The sequence below is a fragment of the Strix aluco genome, chromosome 12 (assembly GCF_031877795.1).
Source record: "Strix aluco isolate bStrAlu1 chromosome 12, bStrAlu1.hap1, whole genome shotgun sequence".
Taxonomy (NCBI): domain Eukaryota; kingdom Metazoa; phylum Chordata; class Aves; order Strigiformes; family Strigidae; genus Strix; species Strix aluco.
Genome location: NC_133942.1, coordinates 10,436,414 through 10,464,377, shown reverse-complemented (window position 1 = coordinate 10,464,377; position 27,964 = coordinate 10,436,414). Strand labels below are relative to the sequence as shown.

General features: G+C 42.5%; 3 protein-coding genes across 10 annotated transcripts; 1 reads left to right on the top strand and 2 right to left on the bottom strand.

Annotated features, from left to right (window-relative positions):
- Positions 1 to 228: 228 nt before the first annotated feature.
- Positions 229 to 9,349, top strand: LARP6 (La ribonucleoprotein 6, translational regulator). 3 transcript variants are annotated; one of them, XM_074837876.1, is made up of 3 exons: positions 229 to 434; positions 5,437 to 5,629; positions 6,697 to 9,349. In XM_074837876.1, the coding sequence occupies exons 1-3, from the start codon at positions 229 to 231 to the stop codon at positions 7,765 to 7,767; spliced, it is 1,470 nt and encodes a 489-aa protein (XP_074693977.1). In that variant the 3' UTR covers positions 7,768 to 9,349. The 3 variants fall into 3 exon arrangements, with proteins under 3 accessions (XP_074693977.1, XP_074693979.1, XP_074693980.1); XM_074837878.1 differs by lacking the exon at positions 229 to 434 and adding an exon at positions 5,250 to 5,327; XM_074837879.1 differs by lacking the exon at positions 229 to 434 and having other exon boundaries at positions 5,320 to 5,629; positions 6,626 to 9,349.
- On the bottom strand, positions 4,693 to 21,717 carry MAPDA (N6-Methyl-AMP deaminase). Of its 4 annotated transcripts, none has more exons than XR_012624925.1 (11): positions 20,941 to 21,717; positions 19,187 to 19,317; positions 18,596 to 18,656; positions 17,736 to 17,823; positions 17,068 to 17,149; positions 16,160 to 16,286; positions 15,389 to 15,469; positions 14,243 to 14,381; positions 13,643 to 13,743; positions 9,634 to 9,827; positions 4,693 to 5,320 (listed from the first exon to the last, which is right to left on the bottom strand). XR_012624925.1 is itself a non-coding variant. In XM_074837880.1 (10 exons), the coding sequence occupies exons 1-10, from the start codon at positions 20,998 to 21,000 to the stop codon at positions 12,094 to 12,096; spliced, it is 1,062 nt and encodes a 353-aa protein (XP_074693981.1). In that variant the 5' UTR covers positions 21,001 to 21,717; the 3' UTR covers positions 11,400 to 12,093. The 4 variants fall into 4 exon arrangements, 2 of the variants coding, with proteins under 2 accessions (XP_074693981.1, XP_074693982.1); XR_012624924.1 differs by lacking the exon at positions 4,693 to 5,320 and adding an exon at positions 8,726 to 8,811; XM_074837880.1 differs by lacking the exons at positions 4,693 to 5,320; positions 9,634 to 9,827 and adding an exon at positions 11,400 to 12,285.
- Positions 21,718 to 21,942: 225 nt separating this feature from the next.
- Positions 21,943 to 27,181, bottom strand: TM2D3 (TM2 domain containing 3). 3 transcript variants are annotated; one of them, XM_074837882.1, is made up of 6 exons: positions 27,047 to 27,181; positions 25,963 to 26,061; positions 24,934 to 25,091; positions 24,197 to 24,371; positions 23,531 to 23,606; positions 21,943 to 22,296 (listed from the first exon to the last, which is right to left on the bottom strand). In XM_074837882.1, the coding sequence occupies exons 1-6, from the start codon at positions 27,132 to 27,134 to the stop codon at positions 22,131 to 22,133; spliced, it is 762 nt and encodes a 253-aa protein (XP_074693983.1). In that variant the 5' UTR covers positions 27,135 to 27,181; the 3' UTR covers positions 21,943 to 22,130. The 3 variants fall into 3 exon arrangements, with proteins under 3 accessions (XP_074693983.1, XP_074693984.1, XP_074693985.1); XM_074837883.1 differs by having other exon boundaries at positions 25,963 to 26,058; positions 27,047 to 27,168; XM_074837884.1 differs by lacking the exon at positions 27,047 to 27,181 and adding an exon at positions 26,828 to 26,863.
- Positions 27,182 to 27,964: the final 783 nt, after the last annotated feature.

Below are 27,964 nucleotides of genomic sequence, written 5' to 3'. Positions count from 1 at the left end.
CGGCCGTCCTGGGGGCCTGCAGCCCTTCCCGCGGGCCCCCGCACCGCACCGGCATCGCCAGAGGCGGGGCACAGCCTCCCGCCGCCGGGCCGGGCCGCGCCCCGGGGAGGGCAGCCGGGAGCGCCGCCCCAGCGGGCCGGGCCGGCGGGCGGCGGCTGCAGCGGCGGGGGGCATCGAGCTGCCGCGGCGGCGGGCTGAGCGCGGGCGGCGGCAGGGCGCTCTGGCGCCATGGCCCAGCGGCAGGCGGCCACGCCTGGGGACCCCGAGGCGGCGGAGCTGAGGGCGGGGAGCGGCCCCGTGCAGATCCGAGTGGCCGTGCAGGCGACCGAGGAGCTGGAGGAGGAGGAGGAGGGCGGCGGCGGCGCGCTGTGCCCGGCGGCGCGGGGCGGCGGCAGCTGCAGCGAGGAGGACTCGGGGCGGTGCGGGCGCTCCAGGTGAGCCCGCCGGGGCGCGGACCGGGCGGCGGCGGGAAGGGACGGGCCGGGGCCCCGGCGGCGGCAGGGAGGGAGGGAAGGGGCCGCTCCCTGCGCGCCTGGAGCGGGGCCGCCGCGGACGCCCACGTAACGGTGCGGCCGCGGCTGATGCAACGCCGGCGGGGAGGGGTGGGAGATGCGGGAAACCCTCCAGCGGGGCCACCCGGCAGCCGCTGGGCGGGAGCTGCCCGCGGCCGCGGAGACTCCGCCCGGGCTGCGAGTGTCCCCCGGGAACGGCCGGGCCCGGGCTGCCCAGGTGCGGGGCTTCCCCACCGCGAGAAGCGCCGGGCTGTGGTGCCCCCGACATTCCACTGCCTTGTCCAGAAAGGGTTTTGCGGTTGGTTCTTGGTTTTTGGGTTTGCGTTTGTTTTGTTTTGTTTTTTCCCGTTTGGTTTTTAGGCATAGAACTGTAGAGATTTTTCTTCAGCAGAATTACGATATAGACAAGCAGACCTGTTCTATGGCTTTGGAAATAAGTTGATAAGACATCAAATCTTTTACTTGTAGAAGGAACATCCAGGATTTTTGTGCCAGAAAACTGCAGAGAGACAAAGCTGACTAGTTGTAGTTCGTCTTGTGTTTTGTACTAAAGCTGCAGATGCAGTAATAATTTTGCTCACATAAATATTTAGGTGCAGCATGAAATTCAGTATTCTGTTCCAAGATCAGTTGTTTCTAATCGATTCTCCAACTTCATATCCTAGTACTGACTCAGACTGAACTGCAATGCATTATTTTAAATTACAGAGGGGTAGTTGGGGAGGGGGAAATTTTCTGCAGCTGTGAAAGTTGTCAACTGTGCACTACAGAGACAGGAGGTGAGCTTAGTGAGACACAAGTAAAATGTTTAAGTCTGCTTAGTCTTTCCACAATCATATGTGACTGTTGTATTTTTATAAATCAGATGTGTACAGCAGTCTACAGTGTTGCATTCCAATTACTGATTTCTTAAATTCAGAGTATTTTTTACATTTGTTTTTCTTGACAATTTTACTTGTGTAAAAGCTTCTAGCCCTGGCCTAGACTAGAAAAAAGGGTGGTTATTTTTTTCAAGCTTTGTAACAGAATAGCTAACTCTTAAGTGCTGCTTATTGAATCCCCTACAGTAGGTTCTATCCTCAGAAATGTTTGCTGACAGTGCTGCTGTATACCCAGTTCTTGTGGAGGTTGCTTTTTTGTAAACGGCCTCTTCCTGCTCCAGGGAAGGCCAGAGATATTGCCATGGAGAGAACTGTAAAGGCTCTGCATCAAAATTAGGTGAGTGGAGTTCACACGTGCTTTTGCCATTTACGTGTAATCTTAGCTAAGGATTTACTTTTGGGAATGCAACATCTGATAGGAAATTATTTACCCAAATATTTGAAAAATTTTCAGTGATGGTCTAAAACCGCTGGGAATGAGCCATTTCACTCTCCAGCTAAGCTGGCAGATAATTTAGATTTTTTTTCCTCAATTTCTAGTTTTTATAACTTTAGAAAACCATTTCCCCATGGACAAGACACCACAGTTCTTCAGGAGATCTTTGAGTATTTGTGACGTTCAGTCCTAAGCCAGAAAAATTTTCAGACTGTTGATAACAAACAGGTGGTTCTCCTATGTGTAAAGTTATTCTTGCTCAACTTAAGTTTATTTTGGATGCAGACAGACACGGGAAGAATCTGAGCTTGAAAGATGACTCTCTTTATGATGTTGTCAGTCTAAAATACAATGTTTCACAATAGAAATTAAAATTTAATGATTGCTGCAGCCATGTGTCCATTAGTAGGCACCCGATATTGTATCCACTAGTTTTTGTTAACAGACTTGCACTGCCTTTGAGTGATTGTGCTGTTGGAACATCAACTTCATGCTGTAAATTTTACTGCCACATAGTGCTTATTAATATAATACCTTATTCTTTTTAAGACTCAGCAGAAACTTGTCAGAAGTTTAGACTCTATCCAGACAATTTAATATATTGTTTGTGAGTTCTGATATTTAAAACCCAAAATCTAATCTCTGTGGAGATACGTGTTTAGTTTCTTGCGTGACTGATGGTCAGTGAGTCACCATGTTAAAAGGTTGGTTTTCAGTCTGTCCTAACTGTTTTGACAAGCGTATCCATCACAAAGCTCTGAATAGAGAAATAAGTAAATGAAAGTTGTGAATAACTATCAGTCGCTTTTTTTTTTTTGGTGGTCAATGTTGATATTGATTTATCAACTACTTTTGTAGTAGAGTTGATACCCTAGAGGTTGATTTACTGTGAATTAATACAGAGCTAGTTATAAACTTCTGCATTTGCTGTAGGTGGAATTTCCATACAGTGCTTAGTGAGGGCTGTTGCAAGAGCCCTGAAGTTTTTGTAAAAGCTGAACAGTCTGACAGAGAAGTGGTGTATAGTTCAGACTGTGGCAAATATTTAATTGAGAGGTGAAATGAGACCTGCTTCATTCTGATTCAGTGTGTTAACACTGTAAGGATGTACTGACCTTTGCAAACATGCAGTTCATTTTTATTTTTTTTTCACAAGCATGATGCTCCATTTTCTTTCCATCCAAACCTTCCAAATACCTGCAAATGTCTGTACTAATAAATTATCTAAAAACTCTGTGAGCTCCATCCTGAATTGAAGGTAAGCTTTTCTTAACAGGGTGTGGATATGTAAAAATGCTGAAATGTTCTAAGTTTCTGGTGCCCACACTAGTTCTGAATCAGCAGTGAATGAAAAATGAGAAGTAGTGGGGTAAGGGAATATCATGAATGAAACATAAACACTTAACCTCGGTTTTTCTTCGTTCTGAAGCCAGCATCCACAGCTGGCCATTAAACATTTTTACTATATTAATCATTATCTGTTATCCTCCACTTCTGGCATTGTCAAATAACTTACATTCTTTCTCTTGCTCCCTCACTCTTGTCGTTCCTTTGAACTGTACCCCATTAAGTGGCTAGGGAGATTTTGACAAGGAGACTTCTAGGATTGTGCGAGTGAGTATCCGTGTATATCTGATGTGTTGCCCTATCATTGGAAGAACTATAATAAGTAAATAAATCATTAGCTTCAAAAAGCCAGGTCCCAGAGAACGGCTGTAATTTGTCACACGTGGGAGCCAGTTCCCTGTGCAGAACCTGCTGACCTGAACAGTACCTTCAGCTGTACAGCAAGCGCCTGCCTTGGCAGCGCTTCTGCCTGTGCCCAGGCACCAGCAGCATGTCCCTCCGCATTAAGATCACAGCCTCCAGTTTGTCTCCGGGACAAAACTGGCACAAGGCAAGGTGATTCAGCAGCCTGCATCCTCCCTGCCAGATTGCCCTCGGAGGACTTTAGTGTGAGGCCTGCTCCATTGCTTAATGATTTCGTGAGCTCTGCAAAAGCAATTTAAGACAATTTTGGGAAAATGTGTGGTTCCTCCTTTTTTTTGTTGCTGAGGTACATAGGAGATCAAAGTAATAGGTGGCTTATAGGGTCTAGAGAGCTTAGTGGATGATTAATTTTTTTTTTTAACAGAAACTTTCATGATGGTCCCACAGCAAAACCAGACTGTTAACAGCTTTAAAAAAATGACTTTGGCTTTAGATAGACTTGTGCATTATAGTTCTTGCAGCAATATCTATGGCTGTAGTCTGTGGGTGAACTATTTACCTCAATGCTAGAAAACAATTTAAATGGTCGTTTGTATTTCAGCAACAAAGGTGTTGCTGTAACTGCATGTGGCAAGAAGTTTATCTCAAATCCATAGTTGCAGTATCTTTTTTTTGGGATAAGATGCTCAGCAGTGCTCTGTTTTGCACAGGTACCTACACAACATGATGGGAGGGGGAGAGAGGAAATGACTTCTTAGCAACCTGCAGATGCGTGCAATACACCTCTGCCTGAGGTACATGAGCTGCTACTGCACCAAAGTCCTTAATCTGAAATGTACATACAGTTTAAGCCCCTTGGTAAACTGCTAGTTGTTATTCTGTCACTCTGGAAGGGACCTGTAAAAAGTGCAATAGTCCTGTCAGTCTCTTACTCCCTGGATACTGGCCCCTGCATTCATGCAGTGATGAGGCTTGAGAAATCATGGTTGCCTCAGGTTGGAATATTCATTCACTGGTATGTGACATTGCTTGTGAAGCACATAAATGTCAAGCCCATGTTTAATAACTTCATACTGAAAAATAAAACCCTGTCACTGGAGAAACTTTGTGAGCTGGCACAGGCGGGATGCAGGAACAACCACAAAACCATGGATGAAATGCAAAGAGTAAGTTTATTCTTCCCTCACGATCTGAGGGATCTTTGCAGCAGCACCCGGGCAGAAGCATGCAAGCGGGCACGCTGGCACCACAGAGCTTGGTCCTTGCTAGGCAGAAAGAGGTGGAGAAGGAAAAGATCTTGAACCTGCTGCTTTCACCTGTATATGTCAGGGGTTTTTGCAGGTGTACTTTCCCACAGCAGGGCAGGCATCTCAAGGATGAGGTGCCCCTGAGTTTCTCACAGGCCTATGTTATGTAAGCGCAGACATTCTACCCGTCAGGCACACAAAGCTAAACAACAATCAGCGTGACATACATGGTTTTTGGCACCCCAGCTGCAAGTCACTTGAGCATGTTTACAATCCTCCTTGCCAATCTTCCCTTGTATTCCCACAAACTTTGTACAGCACCACGTGCCTGTGCATCTGCATTTCATGTTTTGGTGTAGAACTTGAGTTGGCAGAGCGTTTCCAAGATGTAGTGTGTATGTCTCATTGTTCTGCACTGACACCAGCTTTTGGAATGAGCTCAGGAACTTGACTCCTTATGCTGACTGGAAAGCTTCATCCTCTGAGCTGGCCTCCTGCCTCAGATGGATAGGGTGATACCTGTTCAGTGCCCACCTATAAAGTAAGTTGGAATCAGTGTTACAGTTATTGTTTTTCAGTTTGAAAGACTATTTGAATCCACTGATTATAAGATGAAGATCTGTTAATAAAATGATATAACTGTTTTCCAGTGGTGGGGAAAATGATGATGACTCTGATCAGAACTGGAAACCACCAGAAAATGACCTGATCCAGAAGTTAGTAGCACAGATTGAATATTACTTCTCAGACGAGAACCTTGAGAAAGATGCCTTCCTTCTCAAGCATGTGAGAAGAAATAAGATGGGCTATGTCAGTGTTAAACTCCTCACTTCTTTTAAGAAGGTAAGCTAACTCTTTAAGACTTGAAATGCCTGTGTAAGCCTGATGAATCTAAAAGCATCAGGAGAGATGAGATGAAAATAACTTATTTTATAGAGGTAATTTACAGTCTTCCTCTTTATCTGCCTTTCAGTTTTGATGTGATGGTTAGGTTTGTTCTCATTCAGAACTTTAATTGCTGAACTTGTTCATAATTGGCTAGAGAAATCACAGGTTTTAAGCAACTAAGCTTCTAAATTATCATTCTGGGAGAGAGTAGGGCATAGGAAATGGGCATTCGATAAAAATTAATTTCTAGATCAGCTATTCATGAGTAGCTAAGTAATCCTGGTAAAGTTACTTTCCTGTCTCTGAGAAAGCATAGTGAATCTGACCTTTGCAAAATGTATGGAGATCCAAAAATTAAGAGTAGTGGAAAGTATCTGATAACTGAAGTCACTTAAAAGGTGAGGTGGCTTTTATTCTTTTTTTTTTTACATTAGGAACTCCTATGTACATATCTAAAACTACATTAGAAACACTTCATCAAGATTCTAAATCTGACAGTCTTGCAGAGCTATTCAGTCTAGAAGTTAAGGCACTCCCAGTTTCTTCAGACCACTTCAGACAGATTATGCCGATAACAGATAAATTCTTAAAAACACTCCTTGGAAATGGAGAAGTCTGGGGTTTTTTTAACTGAGACTTCTGAGGGAGGAAATACCAGTTCAATGAAATGAAGTCCTAAACTTGGCAAAACTACTCGTTTGGCAAATGTAACAAAATAAAATCCACAGAACATGCATTTTGGTCATGGTTCAGACCTAGATATGGAATGATCATCACTTGAGGAGGCTTTAAGATAAAGAAATGATTTTCAGTTTGAGATTCAGTGTCAGTTCCTATTTTCAGTAGATTCAACAGGACAGGAGCTCACTGATGCCCATTATAGCAGGAAAACTGTTTACTTTTTTACTCAAGTCTGCTCCAGGAAACTTAAATCCAGGTTTCTGTTTGTAGACTGGAGCCTGCATCTGCCTTACACTTTCTGTAATGAGTTTGAGTGGGTTTGACCTGTGTCTGTCTTCAAGGTGAAACACCTTACCCGTGACTGGAGAACCACAGCCTATGCACTGAAGTACTCGGACATTCTTGATCTCAATGATGATAACAGAAAAGTTAGAAGAAATACTCCAGTTCCAGTGTTTCCAAGTGAAAACCTCCCTACCAGGATGTTACTGGTGTATGACATCCACATGATTTCTGAACTGCACGTTCTTAATCAACAAGAAAATGGATGCACGCAAGAAAGGATAATGGAGCATCTCCTCAAAGCCTTTGTAACTTTTGGTGTAATTTCATCAGTTCGTATTCTCAAGCCTGGTAGGGATCTACCACTTGATATCAGGAGGGTCAGCAATCAGTACACCCAACTGGGAACTCAGGAATGTGCAGTTATAGAATTTGAAGAAGTAGATGCTGCCATACGTGCTCATGAGTTCATGTGTGCTGAAAAGAAAGAGAGCGGCATGAAAGTTGTCCTAATAGGCATGAAACCTCCAAAGAAAAAAGTTCCCAAAGACAAAAACCGTGATGAAGATACCAGCAAGAGTCTTAAGAAGACTAGATCCCTTAATAAAAGAGTTGAGGAACTTCAGTTTGTTGGGGATGAATCTTCAGCAAATAGCTCTTCTGACCCAGAGAGTAATCCTACATCACCATTGTCAGGACGCAAAAGTACTGCAAAAAACACTATAAGTAATTTGAGCCCTGTCATTCACCCAAACAACCATTTGAGTCCTAATGTGTCACCCAGATCAAGTCCTTGGAACAGTCCATCTTCACTAAGAAAAGTAACCAAAAGGTCTCCGCTGGCTGAAGACAACAAGCTTAACCCAAGTACTAGCCCTGAAATTCTAAGGAAATGTACAGATTATTCCTCGGATAGCAGTATCACTCCTTCTGGTAGCCCCTGGGTACAGAGGAGAAAAGCTCAAACTGTAACCCAAGAGGAGACTCCTGTCAGTAGCCCCATGTTGGCTCGGAAAATACAAAATGCAGATGGTCTGCCTGTAGGGGTGCTGCGGCTGCCTAAAGGTCCTGACGGCACTAAAGGATTCCACAGTGGATGTGAAAGAAGAAAGGCTACTAAGAGTGAATAAACTGTTCTTTAAAAACAATCTCAGAAGTCAGTCAACTGCTTTCAGTCAAGCCTGGTGAAAAATTAATCACTTGAGTGACTAAGCTAAGTCAGTATTTAAAAGATTTTGTATTCATATAGAGACTTTATCATTTGTATATTTGTATATTCTCTTCACAGAATCACAGAACAGTTGAGGTTGGAAGGCGTCTCTGGAGATTGTCTAGTCCACCTCCTTTGCTCAGGCAGGGTCCACTACAGCAGGGCACTTGGGGTTTGGAATATCTGCAGGGATAGAGACTCCCCAGCCTGTCTGGGCAACATGTTACTACATCCAACCACCCGCACAGTAAGAAGTGTCTCCTTGTGTTCAGGTGGCATTTCCTGTGTTTCAGTTTGTGCCCCTTTTCCTGTTACTGGGTATCACTGAGAAGAGCCTAGATCTATCTTCTTTACCCCTTCCCATCAGATATTTAAAAACATTGATGAGATTCCCACCCCAAGCCTTCTCTTCTCCAGTCAGCCCCAGCTCTCTAGGCCTCTCATATGAGAGATGCTCCAGTTTCTTAATCATCTTGTGCATGTATCATCTAATGCAATGCCCTTATCTGCATTGTTATTTTTTAAAATGTATCAGTTTGAAATGCTGTTGTGGTTTAAAACTGGCCAACAGCCAACCACCACGCAGCTGCTGGCCTACCCTCCCCCACCCTGGGGAATGGGGCAGAGAATTAGAGAGGTAAAGGGAAGGAGACTCACAGGTTGAGACTAAAACAGTAATTGACATAAAATAACAATTGTAATAATAATAGTAATAGAAAACACCAACGAGTAATGCATGGTGCACTTGCTCACCACCTGCCGACCGATGCCCAGCCCATTCCCAGCTAGTGATCCCAGAGAAGAGAGAATCCTGAAACCACAATCCCGGAAGAGAGAGTGATCTTCCCAGCCGACTTTCATCTCTGTACTGAGCATGACCTTGTGTGATCTGGAATATTCCACTGGCCAGTGGGGGTCCATTGCTCTGGCTGTGCTCCCTCCCAGCTGCTTGTGCACCTGCGCACTAGCAGGACAAGGGAAGTTGAAAAGTCCTTGATTTCTTAGCAACAGCTGAAAACATCAGTCTATTATCAACGTTCTTCTCATACCAAATCCCCTACTGAATCCCAAACACAGCACTATTCTTGCTACTAAGAAGAAAATGTTAGCTCTGTCCCAGCTGAAACCAGGACAAATGCCTAAATATAGAAACAGGCATATAAACCCTTTGTGGAACTATGTTATTTTTCAAAGCTACACTCCTGAAGAGCAGTGTGTAAATACTTACAGTTTAGTGGTTGTATTATGACAAGGTGTAGTATATTACCAGCCTAATCACAGGGCAGAGAGGTTTTGAAGCCTTCCTGTGTTCGTCTCAAAAAGAACTTTGAGAAACTTATGCTACAGTTAGCAGTTGCTCTCTGCTTGCATACATCTCCAAAGAAAATATTTAGTAGAACCAAAGCGTATATTTTCATGTAATGTGAACAGACTCTGAGCATTGGAGACCGTTCTGTAAGTGTTCTCTCATATAATCAGATGGAAATAAAAATATTAACTCATAGATTTGTTTACTTTAAAAATAAGTTGGGCTGCACCTGAATAGATACTTAAGCCACTTAAATCATAAATATGAAATTCTAAAAATAGTTACTTGAGATTTCCACTGCATTCAGGGGGGAAAAAAAGGTCCTCTGCCCCATTACTGATGCTGTGGTGATGCTTCACTCCAACACTGTGTCACAGGTGGTTTTATATATAAACTAAACAATGGTTTTCTCACTGCTGACTCAGAGTTTAACAAGCAGGGTCAGCAAGAAGCACTTAAAATTAACTATGATCCTACCTGAAGCCAAAGCAGGAACTTCTGCAGTTTTACTTATAAAAGTTATACTCCTGAAAAAAGTAGTGAGAAGGTTTCAGCTTCTAATGTACAACTTGGGCACTGCATGTGACGGAGTTCTAATCAGATGATGATTCTGCATTCCAGGTCTTCTCCACATCCTTTCCAGCTTTCATTTCTGCTCTAAGGTAACGCTTCTGCAGTGTAAATAAGTGCAGTAACACGCAGTTAGAAACCACTATACAGAAATCCCCCAGTTCTGCATATCATTCTTTAGCCACCCAAATATATGCCTGGTTCTTTTCCTTCACACAAACAGAATCCTCCAAGTCACCTCCTGACTTCCATTACCAGCCGAGACATGGTTAATACTGTGAAACACAAAGCAATGGGTTTTTTTGAATTGGCAGCACATCTGCAAGTATCTTAAGTGACAGGGTAAGTACACAGTCTTCAGAAGAGTGATGCTGTAACTCTAGATTCCATATAACAGCAGTAAATTTCACAAATAATAAGGGAAGTGGGTTTTCTTAATTACAAAAATATGCAGCAGCCACGTGTCATCATGCACCAGACTGACTGGGGGCAGCACTACAGCTGATGCAAGACAGTAGTTTGAAGACACACAGAAGTCAAGTGGAAATATTGAGAACTATATGTTACAGTCCATAATGTTAAAAATCTTTAAGACACTGTATGCTTGCAGGAAAAAAAAAGGGAAGTTGAAAATAGCATTTACCAGGGCTATGCTCTCTGCATGAACACATCTACCCATCACATTCAACATGTAAATGTTAAAAATCAAACTGACTAGAAGGCCATAACCTGTAAAAATATTATAAAACTTATTTTACAAGAGAACGCCATCTCACTTGAGTGTAGGCCCACTTCTCCTGAGACTAAGATAGATGTGACTATAACATTCCAGAAAACTGCTCTCTAGAGAGAATTTTACTAAAAAGGGAAAAGAATACATTTACCACTGATTATTTTTGTAGAAAGAAAAGACAAACTTGATCAAACAGCAAGTGATAATGCAACTTGATCAAACAACAAAAGAGAATGGGATCAGTGAAACTATTTGGAAAACAATAATAAATAAAATAAATAAAAAGCCATCATGAGGTCTTATTCTGAGTTCAGATAAGAATATATAAAACCACAGTTCTGTTTCACATTGTTTTTCCCCCGTCTCCAAAAGGAATTTTTTCTGCTTGGAAAATGTTCTGTGGAAACCTTGGGTAGCCACACAGACATACCAACTTTGCTACCCTCCTCGCTTCCTTCCTCCCTCCCTTTTCATTTCTTACTGCCATTTTGGGGCCAGAACAACTCTTTTCTGCTGATTTTAGTCAAAAAGACCAAAACAGAAGTCATGAACAGCTTTTGTGTCATTGTGCTGATGTTCAGCATTCCTTGATGAGCTCAGAATGTTTGTTTGTTTAATTAATCAATGTAAAAACATTCTAGGTACAAAAACCTCTCTGGCTGCTTCCCGCACTAGGCAGCAGTATCTGGCAGCAGAGCGCGTTGCACACCTCTGTTGCTATGGATGTCAGTACCTCAGTGTCAGAAGAGGCGCAGAGACCCGCAGAGCGAACCCCGTCCCCGCCTGCGCCGGGGCGCACCGGGGGCTGTCAGAGCGCAGGGAGGGCCGCCGGGGACTCGCCCTCAGCCAGCCCGCAGCGGGGCAGACCTGCTGCTCTGCTGGTCACCTCACGGACACAACACACCGACGACACACTTGAAGTAGCGATTTCAAAAACACAGAGGTTGAAGCTATTTTTATTGCTTTTTTTACAAGAAACAAACTAATTCTAAAAAGCATTTTAAGAATTAGACCATTTCCCCCACGTAGCGCACAGTTTGCGCTGGCATTCAAGATTCTTAACTTTGTCTAAACAGCAGCAGTGCCAAGTGCATCAACAGGCACCACCACATATGCTACACAATCCACAGCAGGCTTCAGTCATAGGCGTACACCAATAAAAACAGACGCAATATTTAATTCCTTTGGGACAAATATTTCATTCTCCCTGAGTTTGTCTTAAATCAATTGCTCAAAACTTCTGTTTAAAAACTACAAAGCCCAAATATACACACCATACAAACTGCATTTTAACCCCTAACAGCTGTGCCTTATTTTTTCCGATTCTCAAATGTTTGTAGTATGATGACATATTTCAACTAAATATTTTTTTAAAATGTCCTATCAGTTGGAGAGAAACCACATGATGACACATTTGGAATTTTAGTCACTGGTTGAGTGCCCTTCTCAATGCCAAAAGAACGTTTACTTGTGTCCCCACTAATAAAGGATACATTCCTGTCATCTTCGTTTTGCACTGGCACAGTTTATGGGCTGGGTTTATAAACCTCAAGTCTGAAAAAAGCCAGGGACTTCGGTAAAAAATGCTTATTAGCAAAGCTAATACAGCCAAGCTGTTTAGAACAACAGTGTGATTAATCAAACAGAGTTGGCTTCAGTTTACACCACTGTTCCCTCAGCTTTGATTTTACTACACTTGAAGCAAAGATATAGTTGATTGATTCATAAGAAAGATCCCACATCTGTGATCGAGTCAGATTAAATGTTTTTGCAACCAGCTCATATTCTTGCGACAGATCTGTTGCAAAGACGCCTTTATCATCAGTCTGGAGTTAAATTGAAAAACAAGAAAAAAAAAGTTTAAATTAATTCCTCTACATCAAAAAGGGTTTTTTCTACACATTACAAACCACTTTTATCTTGCTGTTTCACACTTTATTCCCTGGTTCTTTCATCTGTTGGTAATTATTTCATACATTATTTGCCCTATTTTCACTCAAAATTAATTATTCAAACATACAAGAAAACTTCTTAAAGTGATGTCACAATTTATCAAGGAACTAGGATTTCCTGTTAAAATTACTAGAAAGATGGCTATCAAATGATGCATACATTCAAGTTATGTCGGTATGTGCAGGTCTCCTTATTCCTCTTCTCCCTTTCCTCAGCTCTGGGAACTAGAGCATACTCTGTATTCCTGCACCCTCAGGGAAGAAACTCTCTCACCCTCCGCACTTCGTGTCAACTAGAACAATCTCTCAATACTGACAGAAGTACTAGGCTGGCATCAACAACGTATGGTCGAAAGCCACCTAAAGTTTACTCGTCTAAGAGGAGTGAGTTAGGATTATTGCAGGGTTAATGAGATTACCCATCTGCAACTCAGAGCCTGTGTGTCCCCAGAGAAGAACGTAACTATATCCTGTTGAACTTAAGACACTGCAGTATCTGTTTTTATAGGCCTTTATGGGTAAGCTGCTTTCTTACGTGACTTCATTGGTTATCTGGACTTTTCACAATTGAAAAATCTCAGAAGTAATCTCTAGCCATGAGTTATTTTTCTCCTAATACAACAGAGTTCAAACTCAGTAATTTACACGATAAAGGCTTGAGGCTTATTTGAGTAACAAGCACAATGCTCTTATATATACACACACACACTTGGATAGTGCTACAAATTATAGGGGTTAAACCAACAGGATGATAGTAAAATCCTGCCAATGCCAGCAAAAGTACCTGGCACTTCAACATTTCAGGACCTTAATTAGCTGTCTAGAGAACTCAGGAACTCTCATCCAACACCATAATCCCCAGGTAAGCACGAGCTTACATGCAAACATTGGACCAGTATGTTTATAAAAAATCTGTCAGTATGCAAACAGCTAAGATCATTGCATGTATAGCTGATGGTCTATACAGAAGAAAAGGGCTTGCTTTACAATAAAACCAAGAGAAATAGTAAAAATTCCCATTTGTATTGCAAGCATTTTTCAAATAGAACATTATGAAGAAAATGAACTCTATCCCAGCCAAAACCAGCATAGATTTCCTATAAGCAGATGATTTGCTGCAAGGTCAGAAATTGTAAGTCAGCACTGACCCATAGAAGGCGATATACTTCTCCAATTTCACACTAGTTTGGCTCTTTGCCTAAATACATGGTTAAAAAATCAAAAAACTTACACAAAGCACTGCAGGGTGGCCCATGTTGTACCAGTATCCAAAATGGTGTTTGTCACAGGAAGGCACTGTCTGAGTTTTGATGTTTGATGTCATGCAAAGTTCTAAGGGAAAATAAAGAAGAAACAAGGCTATGTATCAAGAGACATGTTTTTGACACATTAATTGACTTATTTCTGTTCCTGAATGAAAATTAAAATTGGCTAGTGTTGTTTCCTTGATTTTCTGTGCGTCAAATATTTGGTAGTACCTTCTAAGGAAAGCGTGGTAATCAATTGCTTCTCAACTACTTGGCTGGGTATAAAATTTAGGGAGCTTGCAAAGCAGATACAGAAACACCACACAGCCTTGCACAGTAACTAAAAGTTAGTTTTGTTTGATCTAGTTTTGTTTTCATCTGAGACATCAGTTGTGGTCTGCTGCCATAAATATGTCAAAAACCACAAAAGCGTTACCAGTGTACCTTTACAGGCAACTCTTCCCCTGCCACGATTTTCCAACTCACCTCTGGTCAAAGACAAACCAGAGTTCCTAGGGTCAGCAGTACGTATGATATTCTGAAATCTAGAGATCACCAAGTAATTTCCTCAACATTTTTCGTACCAATAGGTATATGATTCTGTCGAACAAGTGGCACTAACTCTTCTGAACCTGTTGTTGCAGAGTTGAGAAACGTTCCATGTCCAATTCTGTCAGGAGGCAGGCCCAGGAGAATTTTGGTCTCCTCTTCTTGATTTGGAATCTAGAGAGGATATATTTTGCATTCTGTCAAGGCAGCATAAAACAGTACATGAAATAATCACAACAGACTTCCGAGTTCTAGTTTCACAGCATATCTTATCCAAAAGAAAGTGTTAGTGAGACTAAATATCTGCATTCGTAACCTGTAAAGAAAGAAGTAGTCCCTGAAAGTGACTCTCAACTTGGAATTACAAACCAAAGAAGCCATAATCCTTAACTGGTACATAAAAACAGACGATTGATTGCTATTTGCAGTTCCAAAGTACTTTCAGTTGGAGGCCTCAAATAGCTCTGCATGCTTCAGTTTCAAAACTACCCTGGCAGGAAGACCTTCAATGCCTGTTTTACACAGGGATTAAAAAAAAGGGTGCATGAAGAACTTAAACTGCAAGAGGCCAAAACCAAAGAAACAAACAAAAAAATGAAACAAAGCCAAAAGACCACTGAGACATTAAGAAATAAATTTTCAGAGAAGCATGCAGGAGTATCCTGCAAAAGCCTCCTTAATGAAATAAAACCAAGTATAAATAGGCCTGTGACACCATATATGATGCTTAATTTCCTGAAAAAATAAAAATACTTTCAGTATTTATCAGACTCGTCACAAGTAAACATCAGCCACCACTTCAACAGATTGCATGGAGAAGCCCAGCCCTTTCTACTGACACAAGCAGAGCTAACAGAACTCCTCGTGAAAATGTGCAAATTTTACTATACATGACTTCTGACAAAATACCAAGAAGAAAACAGTGGATCTCTTAGAATATCACTAATTTTCAATTTTACACCTAACCCCCCTGATACAGTACAGTAAGAAATAATTGAACAGTTCTGATTCAAAACAGATTGTTAAAGATTTCTCCTTGTTTTCTTCTCTCTCTTGTCAAAATGCCCCAAACCATTACTACATCAGCCTGAAGTTCAAAACGCACAGAAGTTAATTAGTTTCATCAAGATTTTTGTAAAATGGGAATTACAGAGAAGGACCAAAATAAAGAAAACTTTAACCTCTGAAAGATGCAATGCCAGCTTCAGACCTGCTTTCTTTGCTTCTGAGAGTGGTTCCAAAAAATCTTGACCATGTCCTGCCTTGAAGACAGAAACACATCACCATTCTACAGCTTGTTTTACAGAACTCCTCTTATTACAATAACTAAGAAGTCGAGCAATATCAAAACACTTAATTCAAATACAGTTACATTGAATTATTTTTCCTTTCCCATTCAGTTTTAAATGCAGCAAGTCACATAATATTCTGCAGTATGGGCACAATTTAGACAAATTGGTCAAAGGTCAGTAGTGCAGATGATGCCCAACACAGACAAGCCAATTGTCTCAATTTTGATATCCTTTCTACAGCTATCACCTAGAGCTATTTGGTTTCAACTTGACAGCTATCCTCAAACATTTTTGCTTTCTTAATTCGCAATAAGCATTTGGTGCATCTAAACAATATTTAAACTAGCATCAACTTGCAGTATTATTTAACATGCCTCAACCCAGTCAATCTGACTGGGACAATTCAGTAACAGACACTTCCCAAATAAACGCTACTTTTCAGCAGCTCTTTTTTCAGTGTCATATATTAATCTGTTGATTCTTTGTTAAGAGTATCTGTTTTACAGCAATAGGGATTAACAGATTATGAGCAATCCATTCAAACTAGCCACAAACATCAAACAAAAACTTGTAAGAACAAAGTACGATTAGAACTGCTTGCTGTTACACAACATTATGTGTTTATCTTCGAGAACACACCAAAATAAAACAAAAACTTACAGTGGGATCGCCGCTGAGGTCAAGTCCTACTACAACCCCATCAGTGGAAAGAAGAAACTCTTCAGCAAGTTTAACAGTCTGCTTAGCAACTACTGGGCCACTTCTTCTGTTTATTGCTATTAACAATCTAGGATGGAAATGTACATATTAAGTTAAATACAAGCTGTAATACCAGGAGACCAACAAATCTGATACCAACAAAAATGGCACTTCACATCCTTCACGGTTGAGTATAAAGAGTATTTGTATAGGCAACTGTTCAAGGAAGGAAGGTACCAAAGTGCAGAGGGACACAAATGAGATGAGTAGGTGGCTGGCCCGTGAAATGCAGTAGCCCCGGTGAGGGGGCAGGCAGGGAACAACATGCTGCTCCTTTGCTGCCTGCACCATCAGGCGAGCAACCTCTCCAAGGTGCACACATGAAGAATGAGAATTCTTCAGCTTCCACAAAATCTAAGAAGTGTTACTACTGAGAGTATAAAAGACAGGCAAGCCAACTGCCTCCAGGCAACCACTGACACCTTCTGAAACTTTTCTGCCAGGTGGGACTACCTCTCCTTTACAGCAGGTTGCTTCTACAGCTAATCAAGAAAAATCTTCACAATGAATCTAGGCTGTGAAAAACGAGTCTTTAATGCAATTGCAATCAAACCCACTGCTTTTCCTGAAAGCGTTGCAGAGAATGGACAGTCTTAGAGCTGAAAAGCTTTACCCAGTTTTATTCTCTCTCAGTAAAAAGGAAGATAAAAATTCAGGTGTCCATATGAATTACCTGTTTCCATTCCATGTAATCTAGTCTAAACATCATTTTGTTTCCTACACGGATGGTCTGTAAACCCCTCTGCAAATGACTGAGCATCAGACTACACAAAACGTTGAAACAGAGGAACTCCATGTACTTTATTTACCTTACATCTATATCCAAGCCTTCTTCTTTACACTGCTTTATACCCTCAAGTACAGTTTCAACATACATCCTTTTGGTCATACCTACAAACACATGCATACATTTGGAATAAACATATTTGAATTTATTTATTATGTTGCAGACTCAGCTCTCTAGCCTCATAAGTTTCATTTTACACCCTTGATTTTAGTCCATAGCCTTCTAATCTATATAGTTCTAATTCTGTTTATAAACATAGCTTTACTTTGAAGCGTACATTTGAATTAAGCCTCCTCCTAAGCATCTAGAAGAAAGAAAATAACAGTGTGAACCAGAGAGTAGTAACAGGACTTCTCTCATGTGTTCCTATTAAACCACATCTAAAAGATAATTAAAAAATGAAGTAACAAAAATAAAATATATCAGCTATTAAAAATATTAGCAGACTCAGATGTCATACTAAAGCAAATAACCCAAATTCTTGGGTAGTAGAGTTATAACCAACACATTTTTGTGCTCAAAAGTCTAATAGCAAAGTGATGTGCTTTTGCATGGTTAAATCTTTGCTTTTATATTTAAAGTGTAGTTTTATTGAATCTAGTAAATCTGACTTTACTTGTTATTAACATAGTCTTAGCTAAGTTTGACAGCACATCAGACTTACAAATTAAAACGCAGAACAGACTGTACCTGTGGACTTTTCTTCTCTAGGAGTGCTCCTCAATTCCAGATACTTGACACCATCAGCAGCAAATTCTTTAATAATATCTTTAGTTATCTGATTAAGAAACAGCACATTCAACATCATGAAAGTAATGCTTATAACTGGATATATTTTCCTTTACAACTAAAAGACCCAATTACTTTTTGGTGCAAAACACTTGCAGAATTCTCAGGCCCTATGTGTTTTTAGTGCTCTCCATCTCTGGGAATACTACCCCACAGAGGGTATCCTCAGCTCCCTCAGTGGTACTAAAGAGAGTTCGGACAAATGAGGATTTCCTTGTCTGAACAAACAATACCCCTCTACTGGTGCAGTCATGACCCCTTTCTCAGCTACTGTACCCTTCTGTAAGTTTAACAGGCTGCCTAAAAGCCCCTTTACGGGAGGAAAGAAGAGGCCACTACACTACATTCTTCTCCCTATTTTGATCACACAACAATTCTCCTTGACAGTTTTGTAACCTACAGTGAACAAAGGGCAATTCTATTTCTGTAGTTTTGCTACATAATGCACCAAAGAAGCAGCAGACTGCGGCAAACCAAAGCTTTTGTAACAATGAACAGACATCACATTTTGCAGACATTACCAGTCCAAGCATCCAAGTGGTCATAATGACCACCATATTGGATGCTCATTGCTTTCACAAAAATTGAAAGTTATGTAAAATCCTGTGTTTCTAAATTAATGTGTTTTACAATAATAATTCTGACCTGCAATTGAAGGGACCATTGTTGATATTGTTACTGGAAACCCAGTGCTGTTAGTCCAACTAACTCTGACTGTGTGCACTGCTTGCTTGTTTTAAGCAAACTTTTAATTGACTTACCAGTAAAATATCTTCAGTCCTAGTGGTAATCTGATAGATGATCTGAAACATCTGAAAACATCTAAAATAAAAAGTTAAAAAATTGGGCAAACGATGAATGGTAAAATGAGTATTCAAAAAAAAAAAAAATCTACACTTTGAAAAACATGTACTCACTATGTTCAGTTAACCAGCTTGTAGCTTAAAACACAAAGACTGTCTGAATGGCAATTTCTGATTTTAGATGCTAACAATGCATTTGCAACAGGAATTACTATTACCACAAAGCTTTCTGAAGCACAAAGGAAAACATGAAGTTTCCAGAAAAGGAAACTATACAAGTTAATTTTCTCTGAAGAGCATATGCTACAAGTGGGTGTTTTCAATCCTTTAAAAAGGGAATTAATTGATATGAGATTTCCTTTTAGTTTGCAAACATCTAAGAACTTATTCTATGGATATAAGCAACAAAAAATCTAGCAGAATGTACTGTAACTAAAACTTGAGGATGTATTTTCTGCAGTCAGTGTGTAAGGCCATACATTTCTGTTTTGAACGTAATTAAGAGACACTCGGTAAACGTTCATCACACACACACACGTGTATACTCACTCATCTAGGGTTCTTTTCTTTCCTTTGTCAATCACAGTCATCCCATTCTGGATCTGAAGGTACGGCTTCTGGGCCATAAGTTTCTTCATAGTGGCAGAACTGATACAGCCATTCAAATGAGCATGAAGCTCCTAGAGAAAAAAAATCCTATGGATTTGTGTGCGGTGAAAAGGATGGCTTCTACATCGTTTGTATTACTGTTCTTGTATCCTACATTACTGTTTCACTCTGAGTTTGAAAATAAAACAGTTATTTCTGTGTTTGGCTAATAATTGTTTCCTCATGATTTTGCATGCACCGGTGCACCTGAGCCTGTCCTATTTGTTTCTTCTCCCTTGGGCTGTTGTTAGCACTGATCTCAGCGGGAGCACAGCGGCCGGGGAAGGAGCTCTCCAGCTCATTGCTGGAGCGCTGCACTTCGAGGTGAGGAGGGAGTGAACAGCTGCCTCAGTACTAAGGAAAGTATAATAAGGATTTGAGAACTCTTTCCCCATCCACTGCAAGATAAATGCATGTGTACGTTGTTTGAAAACAGCAACACCTGTATATCCACTCACCTTTCTTTTTTTCATACCTTGTAGTTCTAACTCGCACCAGAAATCCAGCAAGACACAACCTCCTACCCATTAATGGCAACTGGGATCACTGCCCTCCTTTGTCCAAGACTGCTTTCTGCCTGGCTTTCTCTGGACAACCTGCCTTTGGGGTCCAAACCCATGATCCTCAGCTCCATTCCTCACTTCACCTTTGCTCCTTCTTATGATCTCTTGGCTCCTGACATATGGAACAGGTCCCTAGTGCCCTCCCAACTCATTCACAATGTATCTGCAAAGATCTGCTTTGTCACCTGCCCTTTCGCCCCCCGGGAACACATCGCTTCTCACTGGGAAAAGAAAAACTAGAGAAGTATTTTTTCAAGGTTTTGATTGGAAACCACATTGACACTGTAACTCCTTCAAGATTTAATTAGTTTAATTTTGTGAAGTATTCTATTTCAGATTCCTATTTTAAAGTATTAAGTTCACAGGCAGAGGAAAAGGGGTCAGATTATCTTAAACTGTGAGGGTGCACAACTCCAACTGAACACCAGGAGCTATGGCTGCTGCTGGAAACCAAGCCAGACACGCTACTAAATTAAATTTTCCAGTTTTACAAGTGAAAAACCTCACAGAATTCAGTTAGACATTCGACATAAACCCTGAAAAACATCTTATTGAAAAGGAGTACGAGAACACACGGCTGGTGTAACGTGACGTGGTTTGGGCTGTGCCCCTGCGCATCCCCTGGGTAAACTCTCCGCGGGAGTACGTGCCGCTTGCTGCTTCGCGTCCAGAACGGGAACACCGATAAAAACGCAGTAACACGTACCCAGCGATAGCACAGATCCGCTACAAGTAAGGCACACCCGTCGGGACATGGAAAAAAAAGCCTTATCTGAGACAGACTTCTTGGGCTAGCCTCGGGGGGAAACGGGGCCAAGGAAGAAAATAAAGATCACGCTCAACTGATTTAATTGGAAGAAGATTAGGCACTAAGAACTGCAAGCCAGCTGCACAGGCAAACACCTCCCGCGTTCCCCCGTGGGATAAAGGACCTCGGAGACCGGCTCCTCCGCCGGCCGGGCCGCCGCCGCCCGCCCCTCAGCCTCCCGCGCCCGCCCCTCAGCCCCCCGGCACCCCGCGCCCGCCGCCGCCTGAGGGACGGGCGGCGCCCCGGCCGCCCTCGGCTGCTTCAGCGCCGCCCCCGCCGCTCACCACTTTGGGCAGCTGCCGGTAGAAGCGCAGGTCCCGCTCCCGCTCCCGCTCCGCCGCCATGACGGCGCCTGTGCCGGCGGAGGGCGGGCGGCGGCCGAGGTCACGGCGGAGGCCCCGCCCCCGCCGGCCCCGCCCCCGCGCAGGCAGAGCCAGGTGCAGCAGGCCCCGAGGCGAGGCCACAGAAACCACTCTTAGGGTTTAGTTCCATCAGAGCTTCAAGTTTATTCAAGTGATAACGACTTCCAGAGCTGCTGCACCTTAGCGCTACACCAGCGACAGTTCAAGTCCAGTGTAAGGGGAAGGGCAGGGCCAGAGGGCGCCGGCCGGGAGGCAGGCAGCCACCCTCCGCTATTTACGTGACCTAAACTAAGTTATTCTTCTGTAATGGCACTAGAGTTTGCTACATTATCTTGTTACAACATCGTAAGTGGATAAACGCATCGATTATATCCCCAACCCTTTTTGTAAATTAACCTGGCAAGCTTGATAAGTGCAGGAATACACATGGTACCTTTGACTGATACACAGGTCAAAACCAACCAAAATAAAGATGTTCTGGAACAATCCTAAAAATCTATTTCAATTATTTCATATTTAGCTTTTAGTGTTACTGCAATCTAGTTCTAAAAACCCCACAATTTTGAGCCATCAAGTCACTAAGCAAATGTTAGCTCTTGCTAGATCCCAAAACAGAGATGAATGTAATTAACGTCATAAAACATGGTGACCTACATACTGCTGGAGTAATTCAGGCAAATAAATTATCCTCCCACAAAGACAGAAAAAAAAAATTACTGACATATTTAGGGAAGTTAGCTATAAAGTTAAATTCAAGCATACAGATATGAAGTAAACAACTCAATATTCAAGTTAGTTTGCATCTCACTTGGTGCTCTACAGATCATCCAGGTTCAAGCACAGTGCAGAATTTGGTCAGCTGTTCAACTTTTTTCATAGAAAAAGAGCATGTCCATAGAAGAAAGGAAATGAATTTCAACTTACTCAGTGATCCACTCTTTTATTTTACCTTAATTAAAGGCAAACTAAGTACAGATGCTGTACATTAAAATGTATGCACATAGAAAGAACAGTGGTTCTTCGTTCTACCTGAAAGGCTCAAATCTCTACATTCTTTTATTTAGAGCCCTTTCCAAGCAATTACTCCTCCCTGAAACACATTGCACCCACATTTAAATATAAAGAGAACCATCTGCAGGTCCCACATAGCCAACACCTATTAGTAGCACATCAATTAGTGTCCATATTCCAAGTCCACCAAAGCTGAAGAGTTTTCCCAGACCTTCCCGCCACTGGCCCAAATAGAAACGATCGGCACCAAATCCACCAAGGGTGATGCTATAAGAATAAAAACATGATTCATTATTATTATTTTTACAGGAACTCAGTTCAGGTATCCATACACACTTCTTTCTGACACACCTATAAGTCGATGATAGTTTTGCTCTACATCATTCGAGAAACTATACATTTTTTTGTGCAAAAAGAGCTGTGTTACTAAATGAGAAAGATTTTGATGAAATAGCACTATTTCTTAGCTAACTAATACTATCCAGAAATTTACTTGACAGTTTTTCATTCACAACAAGCAATAAAACCCAAAGCTCTCAAATTCATAAATGTGTCTTGATGTTTCTAAGCTAGCAGAAGCTAAAAAGACCCCAACAAACAAGCTAGAGAAACAGACCCAATCATTAAATTCAGCACCACGCAGCAGTCAGGCAACAGTAAGTTTCTCCAGCTGGTGGCAGTGAGAACAGATCTTGCTTTAATCACAGTCTTATTGTATCTTTGGCTCCAGGAGTAGAGAGTCTCACTACCTAATTGATCATGTTAACCACCTTCGAAATATGCAAATATAATGAAAAAGGTTTTACCACCAAAAGAACTTCAGTTACTTTCAAATCACTACTGTGGTGCTCTCATGGCTTAATGTTCCAAAAATAATCTAAATACCACTACACTGGCCTCTTCCCTAATAATTTAAAACACAAGAAACTTCATCTTAAGGCATTTCTAGCTGTTACAGTTGGGAAGGAAGCCATAACAAATGTACACCAACTATAGCCAGCACAGTCACATCTATCAAATTCAGAAACAGCTGCATTCATTTCAGATGCCAAGAAGTAATTTGGACAATTTTCAGCCCTACTTGTTTAAAACATATAAAAAAACTGGGAGAAAAAAAAAAAAACATAAGTCTGCAGATTTTTTCAAGCATTTGTACCTCATTAGACACTGTACAGAGTAAAAGCCAACACGTCCTCTCTACTCAGAAAATGGATCACTTTGTGAAGCCTAAGAATCATTAGCATTTACTCTGAATGTACATTCCATGAAGAAATTTCTCTCAAGCTCTATTTCCTGAAAACAGCTAGTATTGTGGCATATGCAATCTTCAGGCATCCTATGCCTCCAAATTCTAAGGTAGACTATATGAAATATTGGTCATTCAGTACACCATTCAAAAATACCAACCTGAAAACCCACACAGACTGAAAATTTTATAGACAATCTATTTCTAATAATACTATCTACTTTAGCTTGATGTTATCTAATAGTTCTTGTGTACCTTAGTGCCAAGGCAGTAGACCACTTATAACCTCCAGTCCAGTTGCAATAGAGCATCTTAGGAAAGACACGATTACCTAAGCATTAGAAAACATTAAAACCTTAATGTAACAATGACTACATGACAGGTGGAAAATGATAAGCAAGAAGATACTGTTATTTCTCTAACAAGAGCCTAAAAGAGTCGACACTAATCGAAACAAACACTGTCAACACAACAGCTCATATGTACTCTACAGTCCTCTGTTCCATCAGTCTTCGTCCCACATGAGAAAACATGCAAGGTCACTGAACAAAGACGGAAAATTAAACTACTTGAGTGAAACCAGCAGGAATTTTTTAAATTATCCTACTGAGACATTTGATACTGATTCTGTTAGTGATATCCAAATCAGTTTAATTCAGAGAAGCTGACAAAAATAAACCAGAACTATTTTCTCTCATGTGAAGGTACACAACAGTATTAAAAGTCAATGTTTACAGTTAGGTATCACTATTATGCTTAAAAAAAGAAAATGTAACTATAAAAAAATTCAATAGATTAATCAAGGTGCAGGCTGTTCCTGCAACGGACATAAACAAGCACTGTATTGAGCCATTACAAAAAATGTTAAGAAATTCTTTAGAAAAAAAGCTTCTTTACAGAATCTGTTTTAGCCTGCCTTACCTAGACAATGAATGTGATCCCGTACTGTGCAAGTGGCATTGTACCGTTGTCGCGGACAAGAAACCGTCATGCAGTTTGTAGAATTAGTACATACATAATCAGTTGTTGCAAGCTGCCAGCAAAACTGGCAGGTCATGTTAATTGTAAAGTTCTCCTGCTCGTGGTTGTTCTGATCCTATAAAAGGACAGCATTATCACTTCACTAGTAATAAAGAAATTCACAGTGTGCAGTATCAAATTACATTTCATGGGTAGACATTTTGGGCAAAATAACAATTACCCTCTTTACTACCTCCATGTAGTCAAGTAAAACTGAAAAAATCAACATTAGGAAACTGACAGAGTTATTAAAGCACAGTTTAATGTTACTGCTTCCTCCAATCCAAGGCTACTGACAAAAGGAGGACTCGTTCAGTCTCACCTGTAAGATCAGTTTGTACCTCTGACAGATACTGAGCCTTCCCACTCTCAAAACGGTTCAGTTTTGATTGGTCAACAAATTGATTTAACTCAACTGCATGGCTGCATAAGAAAAAGATCCAATGCAAGGAGGACAAAACAGAGAAGGGTTGGTCTGCCTCTTCACCAACAGCCTACAGTTGAATGATTAAATCTATCACAGATCTGCAAACCTGCCTATGTAAGAACCTAGCAATCAATTTTTTATATTTTATGACAAAACGCCACAGTTTAATTAAATGACTTAAATTTGCGTTTAAAAGTAACAGGTTACTTACAACACAATGAACATGTGGCTTGACTTTGCAATCAAAAGTGGCCGGCTTCCCATATATACAGGAATAGTTTGTGTTACATGTCATACAGTCTGGTGGCAATCTACTGCAAAGCCCGTTGCTAGGACATTTAGTCACATAAGATGGAATTTCTGTACTTTCTGAAAGGTGAAATATGTGAATAAAATTAAGAAAGCAAATGAAAAAGCTATATAATCTAAAGTATATATATACATATTTTTTCTTTTATACATATATACACCCACACGCACGACACTGTATAAAGGGCTTTCCCTATTACGCAGTGAACAGCACCACAGGTTTGTGTTGTGGGAACCACTGCGTTCACCAGGTGAGAGGCACAACACGGCAGGGTACCCTGCAAGGGTCTCACAGGCGAGTTCTGCACAGGACAGGACAGCACAGCAACGCAATTCAGTACAACACCAGAACAGAGCTTAAGCATGGATTAGCGCCGCCTCAGCCAGCATTTCTCAGTGGAAGTAATCAGTTTAGGTATAGAAGCAGGTTGACACATGTAACCTACTTTTAGTTCAGGTCTCATTAAGTTTACAGCTAGCTCAGCCATTTGCTATTTGTACATGTTCAGAATCACCTCTGAAGTTACTAGCAAGAACAGTGTTTCAGCCAAAATCCTGATGTACCCGTGAGCTACAAAAACTGTATTTATGTTTGACAAGGAACAGTAATAAGTTCTTGCAGACTGCTGTAGTCTTTCAAGAACTTGCACCATCCTGAGAGAGTATTAAAACACAGGAACCACAACGGCAGTTTAAATGGCCATTTTCTAGTTGTAAGATCCTGTATGGACCAATTTTCTAATTATATAATCCAAACTAATTGTTAAGGTCACTGAAAAGTAATTCATAATGCGTTATACTATAATGTCTTTTACCACTGTGAAAGCACATACAGGTCTCTATGACAATTCAAGAACTTTACTGTTAAACTCAAGACACTGAGGAAAAAGGCCCACAGAAGAGAAACAATAGGAAGAATGTAATATTGTACCTGGTGCTTTAAAATAAGGAGTATTTGTACTTGTTGAAGTTAGACTTTTTGCAAAGGTAGACTGTGGCTGTGAATGCTTTGTGGTCATCAAAGATCCTGCTACAAGAAAATAAAAATGGAGAAAGTGATATTTCTAGAATAAAATTCATCTTCAGAAACAGTCTGATTTCTGCACACTGCTAGGAAATTACAAGTGGAAAAAGTGTAATAAGAAAACTATAAAAATCTGTTTTCTTGTTCTATAAATAATAGAATGTTTACATTAAACATTAAAATGAGGATTAGAATTGTTCCTTTTACACAGGAAACCGTGTTTATTCCAAGTCAGCCTTATCTTCTGATTCTTGAGAATTAAGCAGTACTGCTCCGTATTTGCTACTGAACAAGAGCATTCGGTCGAGCGAGGCAGCTGCGCTCTGGCCGAAGCGGGCAGCGGCGGCCTGGCCGGCCCCACGGCCGCGTCTCTGCACGCGTTTCCTTCGCGTTTGCCCCTGCGCGACTCCCGCGGTGCCCAGGGCCGGGGCTGCGCATCGCTGCGCGCCGCGGGGATCTGTGGCTGGGCCCCGGGGCAGCACCGGCACAGCACGGCACGCGTGGGCCATGCCCGGGGGGGAGCGCAAACCGGCTCTGTCCCACCCACCCGCCCGGACGGTGCTGCGCAGCCCCCGCACGGCCATCCCGGGGCACACGCGGCCCGCGACAAGGAGCGGGCGCGGCGACTCCGCGCGGGGCTGCGGCCGCGGCCGAGCCGGCGAGCGGGGCCCAGCCCCGCCTCTGCCCCCCGCACGCACTGCCAACCCGCGGCCGGGCCCGCCGCACCGGGCTCGCCCCCCTCCCCCGCCCCAAGACAGGGAAGCGTCCGCACCTCGGCGAGGTCACGGCCACCTCCCCGGCTCGGCAGCTCAGCAGCCGGACGCGCCCCGGGCCTGGCCGGGCCGAGCCCGCTCGGGAGAACAGCCCGCAGCCGGGCCTCCCCCGCGGGGCCGCGCTGGGGCGGCAGCTACCTCCCCTGTGCCCCCGCCCGCCCGCCCCCCCCCCGCCTTGCCACGGCCTCGGTCAGCCCGGTCGGCGCGGCGGCGCTCACCGCGGCCAGAGAGGCCGTAGAGCTGGGACAGGAAGAGCGCGACGCCGCAGAGCCTCCGCAGGGCGCGCAGCCCCGACCGCGCCGCCATCTTGCTGCCGCCGCCTGCCGACAACCCCGCTGCCGCCGAGGGGCGGGGCGCGGCGCGGCGGGGGGAGGCGGGGCCGCCCCGCAGGGCCGCAGCCCCCGGCAGGGCCCGGCCCCTCGGCCCCGCCGCAGCGCCCGCGGGGCCCGGCCGCAGCGCGGCGGGAGGGCTCCCACCGCCGCCAAACACGGCCTCCAGGCAGCGCCGACCGCGGCTCGCGCGTCCCCCTGCGCGGGCGCGGAGGAAACGGAATGCAGCTTCTGGCTTGAGGAAGGCGACCGAACCGTCCGTCAGCACCACGCTGGGGACCCCCCCGGCTTTCCGCCCTCGGTCCCGTACCTGCCTGTCCTCTCGACAGATGCCTCCCGCTAGAAAAGTTTAATCTATATTATTTTTATGAATTCATATCCTTCAGTGATCTCTCAGTGCGGCAGGTCAGCTGGTGACAGCACTGATACATGTATCCTAAAAAGCTAGTCTTGTATTTGCAAAACCTAGAAATTCAGTTACACACCCCCCCCCCAATTTTAATTCTGTAATCTGAATACATTTCCCTATATCATAGAGGCTCTAGTCCATAAAAGTAGGATACTTTAGTATTTTTCAACGAATTAATAGTTTAAATTAAAAAATCACCCTCCACAGCTCATGTTAATTCTGTAAAGTGGATAGAAAGCTTTCCCAACACTTCAATTTCCTTTTTTTTCCCCCCTTTTCTTTTAAAAAGCTACACATAATCAGTAAAAATGGATACACAAACCCAAACTAATACAAAACTAAAAACAGGCCTACTGAACAAGCCTGTACAAGTATCCGGCAGAAGTAAAACACTAGCT